The sequence below is a fragment of the Anguilla anguilla genome, chromosome 2 (genome assembly GCF_013347855.1).
Source record: "Anguilla anguilla isolate fAngAng1 chromosome 2, fAngAng1.pri, whole genome shotgun sequence".
In the NCBI taxonomy this organism is placed as follows: domain Eukaryota; kingdom Metazoa; phylum Chordata; class Actinopteri; order Anguilliformes; family Anguillidae; genus Anguilla; species Anguilla anguilla.
The window spans coordinates 20,288,024-20,298,437 of record NC_049202.1 but is presented as its reverse complement, the minus strand read 5'-3'; the positions used below and the strand labels follow the sequence as shown (position 1 = coordinate 20,298,437).

The window sequence follows — 10,414 nt, the reverse complement described above, 5'->3', positions numbered from 1 at the left end:
GACGACACTTTCGCGCTCAGTTCTTATCGTAATGGGCACATTCATGTTTCGTTTACTTATCAAATAACCATGTTTTAACAACATGTAGCAGTTAGTTACATTTAGCAGTTGTACTTTTTAAAATTTTCGTATTCTCCACGTGTAATGTATTTGTGGTAATGGCAATTTCCTGGATTAAAATTTTACAATAATAATAAGTGTTCATAAATTGGTCTGCTCTTCCAGCTTATCGTTGTCACTGAGTCAGACATCCTGATGTGCCAATTCCATTACATAATGAAATGAAAAAAGCAGGAAGATACAAATTACTGGGAGTAGTGTCAGTGGACAGCCCAGGGGCCAAATTCAGCAAACCATATTTAAATCCAGCCAACGTAAGGCTCTATAATTTAGAAATGTATGCATTAAAAAAAAAAAAAAAGTTCACAATTGCAATTCTTTAAAATAATATTTTATGCAGGTGTGAATATACACATTTTATGAATTAGGTCTAGCCAATGTGCACCATTTAGAAAAAAATGTAAACCCATGTAAATTCAGTTCATGACCCTGCCATGTGTTAGTGTCATTTCCTCATTCCTCCCCCCCCCCCAACCTCAGCCAATCTGGGATCAGCTCAGTGAACCCAAGGTCATCTGGTCTACATCCTGAATGACAGGGCAGTCAAATCCTTTTAAGCCTCACTAAACCAGTACATTTAGGCAGGTTTAAATAATGGTCATAGGCAAATGTACAATTTAACACAATCCACAGAAACTCACGATCCACAAAGACAATGTGACTACCATTGACCACAACAAACAGGAGTAAATTTGACATTTTTATTACAAACCATTTAAAACAAATACCAAAAACAAGAAAGGTTTAGACACCACTCTCCCAAAACTTCACTCAAAAAAACAAATATTTAAAATTGACTCAATGTCAAATGCCTAAAACTGACATCAGTACAATCTGGCTTTTTAAACTAGTGCAGCATATTACAAACCACTTCAAGAAAAAGAAAAAATCTTCAGAATATAAATTAGCTTTTGGAATGCCACAGTACACTAGAAAAGTACATGTTAGCCAAGAGGGAACTGTTCTTGGTGTTGCCCTCCCATAAAGGAAATTTCTTCTCCACACACAATGGTGCAGCCAGCTTTATGAATGAGTGACAGGGTGTGCGAACTCCTGAACAAGGGTTCTTCCTTCAGTGCTCCAACAGGCAATGGACTTTCCTTCAGTTTCACGGCATCAGGAATCACGAGAGAGCCTGCTGAATCTCATCCAGCTCTCGGACCTGCAGGAAAAAAGTTTTAAAAAGTGTTCCCATGAAGAGCCAGTTAACGCATGTTCTCCTTTAGTACAGCTTGAAGTGAACCAAGTGCTACAGAACAAATGTCATCTGCACTTGCTTTCACCATCTCAGGTGGAGCAGTCATAATAGCAAGTAAACCTCTACATCCTCACTGAAGTGGTTTCAGGCCTACATTTCCCATGGTGCATCTGAAAACTCACCTGAGTCTTCTCATACTTGGCACGCTCCCTCCTCCTGGCCAGGAACTAAAGAGAACAAAAGACCAGTTACAAAATGTCTATCCAACCATTGCCTGAACACTTATTAACTTTCCCAAATGTTTTCAGAAAAAAATGATTTCAGGAAGTAACAAAGATCATAGTAAGCCTAAGTAAAAATTCTCAAGGTTGAGAGGTTCTCATACTGTTCCTTATAAGGAAATGACATGCACTCACTTAAATTCTGTCCCATGAAAGAGTAAGTTATTAAATGGAAATAAGTTACTCACCAGAACCACCAGCCCTGCAATGACTGCAAGGACGACCACAACGATGACTGCAATCACGCCACCAGTCAGTCTCTTCATGGTGAAGGTGGGGGCCTTCTCATCCACGTAGTAGACCAGAATGTTCTCAAGGTCCAGCTTCTGGCCGCCAACATTGGGCTCAAATTTCGTAGTGTCTTTGAAGAGTGGTAGAACCTTGATCTATACAAGGGAGGAGGGAGGTGAATCAGACTGCAAGGACGAATTCACAAATCAAAACATACAATCCCTACAAAAATCCTCCAAGCAAATCAACTGCTCACCCAGAGCCCCATCCACCCTGTAGAACATCATTCTGAAAAGCTCCACCTGAAAATAAAGGTGAAAATCCATCTCAGAACTTACATCCTTCTCCATGTAGTAGGCCATACGGGACAGGTCTGCCTTCCGGTCACCAACACTCTTCTTCACATCCACCACAATAAGACGAGCATCTTTGTCGTACTACAAGAACAAAAGACCAAATTCAAATGAATTCTGAGCACTCAAACCCTTCATAAAGTATGGATATCCCAAACAGCAGTATCATTAAAATGTACACACAGTCACATGCCTACCTGAATACTGTCAACAAACTTCTTGTCCAGCTGGTAGCGGGCCTCAATAGCAGTGGCAATGGCACTGCAAAAGTTAAAGAAAATAAAAATTAACAAATCAAACTGCACAAGAGCACTATTCTGTAGATTTATGAGCAACTTAATGACCAAGGTTTAAAAAAAGCCACAAACGTTAGCCATGATCTATGCCTACATGTTGCAAAGGTACGGTACAAAGAACGGTACATACGCCTTCAGTTTGTCAGGATCCACAGCATCTGTAGTCTCCTTGTGCTTCAGTTCCAAACGCAGCCAACTGCAGGAGAAGAAAAAAAAAAAAAAACAATTAAACATCCTCAGGCCACATTCCCCATCACCATTTCCCCTTCTACATTCAACAAGTTAAGGTTTATTCACTCCAATTCATAGTTCTACAACATTTTAACATAAACGGTCGACCAAATGTAAATGCATTCTTAGCACAAGGGACTCGGTAGCAATAGGCTCAACTTGGGTCTGAGCCGTAGCCCCACCCACTGCAAGAGGGTAGTAAATGCACTCACTGAGTCTCCACCAGCTCTTCGCACTTGAGGTCCTTGTCCCCCTTGTCCGTACGACGCACCCCAGCGCTGTTGACGCACCAGCACTCCTCTGTGTTATTGCACTGCTTGGCCTTGAACACCCCATTAGACTCGCATTCTGGGTCATAGATCCCATCGTTGTCCACAAAGGCGGTCTCCGTTGGCTTCCCACCAATCGAGCGGGTGGACAGGCCCTTCCTGGCACGGTACATCTCTGCCTTCATCAGGAAACACTTGGGGATCACTGGCAACAAGAGGGGAGGGGGTAAGTAATGGTAAATGGACTGCATTTATATAGCGCTTTTATCCAAAGCGCTTTACAATTGATGCCTCATTCGCCAGAGCAGTTGGGGGTTAGGGGTTAGGTGTCTTGCTCAAGGACACTTCGACATGCCCAGGGCGGGGTTTGAACCGACAACCCTCCGACTGCCAGACAATCGGTCTTACCTCCTGAGCTATGTCGCCCCTTTAGTACCAAGTACACCAGACACTTTCCTTCACCTTTCCTAATCTTTATGCTTCTACCTTAATGCAGAGATGGGAGAATAAAGCTTTGTTCAGCCAAAGGGGCCAGACTACTACACCTCATTGTCTCACTGATTTGAACCTTCTTGTAAATAGAAACATCATTTGATTTAGTCAAATTAGTGGCCGGCATTGATGTAGCTGTACCCATTAAGGGGTTCATAGAAATCACCCCCTTTCTATTACTATACTATCCAAAATAATGAACCTCATACATATGTATGAATGGATGGATGCAACACAAATCCCCAACAAAGCAGAACTGTTTGGTCCACCCCAGTGTTAGTGAAAACCCTAGCCATTCTACAAATCACATCTGCCATCTCAAGAGCTAGACCCTCACAGAAAGTGAAAATTAATCAAGAGCAATCTAGCTGTATTTTTCCAATTAATTTCAGTGATCAGTGTAGCCTGCCACTAAAATTCTACCATTAAATTTATCTTACACAGAACGTAGACACTTGACCATCTTAGATATTCGACACTGGCACTCCATAAATGAAATATGCAACCATTTTGGATTTTCATCCTGCCCCCGACCAAAAAATACATTAAAAAAAAAAAAAAAAAAAAAACACTTACGTGTGGTGCAGTTCAGAACTTGTCTTTCGTCATTTCCAACCATAAGGAAACATTCACATGGGGTTCCGTCGCACGTTGCCCACTTCATAGTGTCGCAAGAACCTATACGAACGGGAAAATTCCATAAGACCAGCAACTTTGTTTCCAAATAAGTGGGAATTGTAAATTATTGAGTCGTGTATACTGTAGACCTATACAAGACATGGTGTTATTGTACAGAGCAGAATCCCCAAGGACTTCAATGGCGTACTCGGGTGTATTTGGGCGTTGGTCGTTTAAGCTGGTAGGTCAATGCACATCCGGGCCAATTTAAAAAGCCCGTGTTTGCCGCAAAGATGTGGGGACAAAAAGAACCGTAGGCCTTTGAAGGCCAATTTGTTACGCCAAAAATTGTGTACATGCCTTCTCATGTGATACAAATAAAGCCTGTTATAATGCGCATCATTAAGGATGCGGGGAATAATTTAAATGGATGAATAAAGCACATAAAAGACCCAATAACGCAGTACGAGCAAGCATATCGACAGATTTTCAATCTCGGTCCTATGACCAAAACACAAAAGGCAAAGATCAGAATACTCACATTGAGCGTATGCCCCCACTGCAAAAGCCACAACAAATAGTAAAACCAACGACTTCATTGTCAAACTTGAAAATGACGGTCCTAATTCAAAAGATATCCGAGGTGGGCCTTGCGGCTGTCCCGCGCACAATGCTCAGAATCACACTTTCGGCAGACGAGCGGTCTGTTCTTCTCGCAGTTGTCCTCTCCTCTAGTCCAACCGGTTTCGGTGTAACTGCTGTCGATCTGTAGCCCTGTGTGTAGTTACACGTTACAGAATAGTTTATAAAGAATAAGTCTTGACGGCAGTATCAGCGGTTTAGAAATGAAAATTCCTTTAGAGCCAAATTGATACTCCTTCAGCACTGTACGATGGTTGACTGAGAATCTACCTGCCCTTTCCACCTGTATATATCTACCTGCTGGATGACGTCACCAGTCCTGGACGAAACTTAGGGTGTGTCATCATCTCCCCGGAGGGGAAGAGAGGGGGAGACAGAGAATTGCAAAATATCACCCACAGAAAATCGGTAATTTTCCGATAGAAACTATTACTCACCGCGAGATCGTCTCTGGCATACCAAATATGTGTGACTGTCTTTGCAGCCATAATGTAAACAAATGTTTGTTCGATCCTTTCTTCTTTGTGACTTAACGGTAAAAAGCGATTGGCCTATAAGCCACTTGACTGAATTTAATGTAGTTGAATTATAGCATTGTAGTCCAAATTAGACCATTCTCCAGTTTACTTGCATAGGCCTACAATGTTGTGAATATTACGAGGACATCAATTTCCCACTTCTGATTACAAAATCTGTGTTTTAGCTTTACGTTTAGCCTATATAAATCTGGCCACTGGGCAACAATAGTGGGGAAATTTGTTGTTATAAAACAAAGAAATCATATATTTATCAACTGCATCTTTCAGAATTGGGGTTAGTTGCATTTACAACACTAAATGCCCTCTTATAAATCAAAATTCAGTGGTTCGGCTTTTTAAAATTCTAATAAGCCACGGTAAATTAAAAATCACTGTAAAATATGAATGTCTTATTATTATAAACGATACATAACTGAATATGAACTTGATGTAATGTAAATACATTGTAAGTAGGCCTGATAACATTTAATTTCATTGTAATGTTGGCCACAAATAAAAGCAAAGCAATATTAAAACGAAGACATTTACTATTTCATCCATAAACTAAATTTGAAACAGCTTGCAACCACTTCAAAAGCACACAGTATTTGCTATATGACAGTGCAAAGTAAATGTCTAGCTATAATAAGAAATTGTCGGTCAATCGCTTTTTATCGTTAAGTCACAAAGAAGAAAGGCTCGAACAAACATTTGTTTACATTATGGCTAATGCTAGCTAGCGAGTAGTACTAATGTTGCCTGCTTAATGACACTACAATGAACAACAAATGATATATATATTTGTGTGTGTGTGTGCATATGTGCCAGAGAACCTGTGTTTGACGCTGTGTTACCTTGCATTATCAGTGGTGCAGCCGGTCAAGTGTTTGGTGGTCACAAAAGTTTTTATTTTTTGCTTTCCTGTGGATTCAGCCGGGGCTTCACATAAGGCTGGTCTTTGGACTGTGTATTCATTTTTCATGAACTAGGACCTGTGTCCAGATTCATTAGATAATGATAATATGGGTGAGTGGCATGGACCTGGTCATCTGACTGCTGGTCAGCCAAAGAGGAGGACCTCTGCATCTTTGATATCGTCAGATGTAAATTTACCTTTGTTATCTTATCTGAGTGCTATTGTGTACAATTGTGATAAAGCATGTTGTTATGACATGCAATAAAACACTATTGCAATATCAAGTAGTGGCTGTTGACATATTGCATGCAATTAAGTTTTTTTTATGATGGTTAGTTTTTAAGAGAGAGAGAGAGAATGTATATTTGTATATGTTTGAATTTGTGTTTATGATGTTGATTGACCTTTATTATTAGTGTCAATGTGTCTGTATGTCATAGTATGTGTTAGAGTACATGCATTCCTGTATGTATATACGTAGATCTCTCAGTGTCAATGTATTTAGACTTATTTGTTCGTGTGTGTGTTATCATTGAATGTCTTTGCTGTGTGTGTGAAGAAATAAATTCACTGGGCACAAAAAGCTTAGGGATACGCCAAGTGGCATTAGAATGTCCTACGAATATCAAACAAAAGAAGACCCTCATTTATTCAGCCAGGTACATATTTTCACATGTACACATGAGGTACTGTGATATACAATTACACTTGTGTCCATTGTGGAAAAGTGGTTAATGCATACTGGTGGCAATGCGATCAACAGGAGGTCTCTTTCATTTTTTATTGGACTTATGAGGAGTAACAGGATGTTGAGTTGAGTTCCACATGTTTGTGGAATCTGTATGGAGGTGGAAGAACAGGTGGAGGTATAGATATAAATTATCCTTCCATTATCTATACCTGCATTTCCTGGGCAGGGTCACAGGGGGTGCTGGAGCCTATCCCAGCATGCATTGGTCGAGAGGCAGGAATATACCCTGGACAGGCTGCCAATCTAGCGCGGACATAGATATTATAGTTTTTAATTTATTTTGTTTAGCCAGATAGGTCACCACAGGCCGATAAATCAAGGAATGCAAGGGTTTGTCCTGACAAACCTGCGGTGGTGGTGGGGTGAGGGGTTGGAGCCCTTTGGTGGCCAGAGACAGAAAATTTGACCAATGCACAAAGGTCAGAACCTCTACTCTTCTGTACAGTACCATTAGAGCCATTGGTTATTTAATGTCTAGAGTGAGTTACCTACTTTGGGTCAATGCCTCCTTCAAAGAATGGCCATAAAGAGAGGAAAGGTAGGAAAAGGATGATAAAAAGGTAGAAGAAGAAAAAGGTGAAAACACTAGAATGAAATAATTTCAAAACGTGTTCATCCACTCACATAGATTTTAGCACTGTTTACTTGTTTGGTGCTCAGTGACTCACGTCGTTTGGTCCTCAGTGACTCATGTTATTGGTCCCAACACTGAAGTTGATCCTGGTTGTATCTGGGCATTGGTATTGGTTGTACAGTAGCTCAGCCCTGGCTGAGGAGGTCACTGTAACTACTGAATGTTTACAGGAAGTGTACGTTGAACATTAGCATCTTGTAAGCCATGAATGAAGTTCTGAATGTTGACCTGAATTGTGACTACTGTTGTAGTGCTTTGAAATATTCGTGAAGAGGTGTGGAGGCTGAATGGTATTTACATTCATGTAGAAAAAAATTCTGGACCACAGTTTAACTTATTTTTTTAACATCAGATTACCAGGCAAGCACCACAATGTAATAATCTGCTTGAGTATAGAATCTGGCTAGATGTGAGGCCCCAGCTACAAAACATAATAAAATATTTCACCTCTCTCAAATAAGAGGTTTCACCTACCAGGGCTGAGAGAAACGGGAAGCTTTGCTTGTCTGAGTCATCTCCAGCCAGACAAGAGAAGTACATGCATAGTTTTATTCACTGTGAAAAATGAACAGCGTGTGAATAACCCTGATTATAAATATCAAACCACACTATTGGGTGTGTTCATAAGCACAAGGTCTTCCCTTTTCTGCTAGAGAACACGGCTGTTTGATGTGTGAAAGAGTCAATTGATTAGGTTTATATCGCCATTAGAGGGCATAATTGTGACGGAGCTTATTCCCTTCACAAGTTATGGTTTTGAGCCTTTGTACCAAACTTCCACTTTTTTAGAAAGATGAGTGACTCACTAGCTTTGTAGAAAACAAATTAAATAAAAAAATTAAAATCTTTTCTGAGATGTCTTCTTTGATAAAGGTGCTTTTTCTGAATGCAATCTGGCCATTGAAGTCCCAGGTTTGTGCCTCAGCTATGCTATTAGCTAAGCACAAAGGGAGTCAGTAGTAGTGGGATACAGCTGCTAGTCTTCACGATGCAGGAACAGGTGCAGACCCTAGTCTGCTCCAGCCATATAGCAAACACTGGAAGTATCGATAAGTTAGAAAGAAGGAAGCAAGCAAGATTCCTCTCTCCCTCGACACCTCAGGCAATGTGTGAGTGAGCCTTCTGACATAGAATGGCTGCCATGCCTGCACAGTAAAAACTTCAATGTTCATGTAATTCTAACAGAGTATGCATGAGTCCAATTGGTCCAATGTCCAATTTTGATTTAACACTGAACATTTTACTGTTCACATTTTACTGTGTGGGTGCTACACATTGGCAGTGGATTATGGGAAGTTCCCCCAAAACTCTTAAGTAGTTTCAGAGCTGCAAAGTTATACTGTATATGCATTTGGTACATCATCATCAGCACAGTCGAGCACTGTTCTGTGAAGTTCTGGTTTCAGCTCAGACCCTCACTGTCAGTGTCTGGGGTCAAGCTACTGAGGGAAATAAATCTTAGTTATAAAATTGAGTCAGGGGCCCAGTTTATAAAAAATTATATAGTCCAGAGGTGGGCAACCATGATCCTGGAGACCCACAGGGTCTACTGATTCTATTGTTCCTCCGCACTTAATTGAGTTTGTTTTCAGGCCCCTACTATGTTTCTCTGGGCCCTAATAATAATAGTAATAATAGTAATAATAATAATAACAATAATAATAATAATACAAGTTAACAGCTTACTACACCTGGCACCAATGAACAGATATATGCTATCATTACAGTATTTCATCCAGGCCCTACTGATATAGTGACCCTACTGTGAAGTGGGGGACTGACTTACATTGATAAAGGTTGCCTTGTTAACTATCTTACAAATATGAATTACATCGAGGTAATTAGGCATCTCTCCAATCACCAGTAAACCTTCAAGGTTTCTGGGATCAATATCAGTTCTGCCTTCACCATGGTTTACTGTAATCAGAAGGTAAAAAAAGCATTAGTGACCTGAAAATGTTTGGTCAATACTTAACCAATACTTGACTGAATGTCATCATTTTGGGTTGCAAATTGTTTACATTTTTTATGTTTTGTAAAAACAAATCCTCATGATACCAATAGGTCATTTGATATGAAAAATATTTAAACCCAGTAATTAATTCAAGTTGATAACATGGATCTGGAAATATGTGTGCAGACTCACTTTAGGTGTGGAGTACATGGATAGATTTTAGTCCTTAAGCACCATCAGAACTATTTCCTTTTTTAATAAAAACAAAGTAATGTACTGTGTTGTAAAATACAATGTATGGTAACAGTTAGATACATTTTAAAACATAGTTTATTGCACGTGACTGGGAATTAGGTACCATCTCAAAATGTAAATTCTATTGAATCAGGTGCATGAAAACATGAATCCGCCTCATTTTACATTTACATATGCTATGCATTTTCTATTGGTCTGTTGTCTCAGGAAACAATTCCCCTTGATGGCTCAGAGGTAACTCGGATTAGAACTTCATGCGCTGCAAGTGCTGAGTGCAGTTTAGAGTGCCTGCAGAGCCCCCTAGTGGTCAGATGCAGATAACACTACTTCACTTATATCTCAGTCTCTCTCTAGTCTGAAAGGCTGATATCTTCTGAAAGGTTCTTATTTATCTCCCATTATGTACAAGACGCAATATTCTGAGATCTAGTGCGTAATCATGTCAGATCATGAGTATTTTTTGAAAATGAATCTGCGGACAAATTATATTAAAAAATTGAAGTATATTATGTTAGTACAACTGTGGCCAAGAATGACAGACTAACTCATTTACAGTGAAAAAGCTACCCTGATTTAGTTTAAAGACAGACACAGAGATGATGCTGTATATAAAAACCTTCTGAAAGGTTTTAAAGCACTTAGAGGTGATAATAAA

The 10,414-nt window shown here is 39.8% G+C and overlaps 1 protein-coding gene across 1 annotated transcript; it reads right to left on the bottom strand.

Moving 5' to 3' along the window:
* Positions 1-807: 807 nt before the first annotated feature.
* On the bottom strand, positions 808-5,007 carry LOC118220440 (tumor-associated calcium signal transducer 2-like). The gene is made up of 9 exons (XM_035404300.1): positions 4,631-5,007; positions 4,048-4,149; positions 2,923-3,184; positions 2,610-2,675; positions 2,381-2,444; positions 2,169-2,267; positions 1,788-1,985; positions 1,501-1,545; positions 808-1,282 (listed from the first exon to the last, which is right to left on the bottom strand). Exons 1-9 carry the CDS (start codon positions 4,686-4,688, stop codon positions 1,244-1,246), a joined length of 933 nt encoding a protein of 310 aa, XP_035260191.1. The 5' UTR covers positions 4,689-5,007; the 3' UTR covers positions 808-1,243.
* Between the last annotated feature and the right edge of the window lie 5,407 nt (positions 5,008-10,414).

Coding starts and splice junctions, on each gene's coding strand:
- LOC118220440 (XM_035404300.1), bottom strand. CDS start 4,688: ATGAAGTCGTTGGTTTTACTATTTGTTGTGGCTTTTGCAGTGGGGGCA. Junction 2,676..2,922: donor GAAGAGCTGGTGGAGACTCA/GTGAGTGCATTT, acceptor CTTCTCCTGCAG/TTGGCTGCGTTTGGAACTGA. Junction 1,546..1,787: donor TTGCAGGGCTGGTGGTTCTG/GTGAGTAACTTA, acceptor TGTTCTCTTTAG/TTCCTGGCCAGGAGGAGGGA.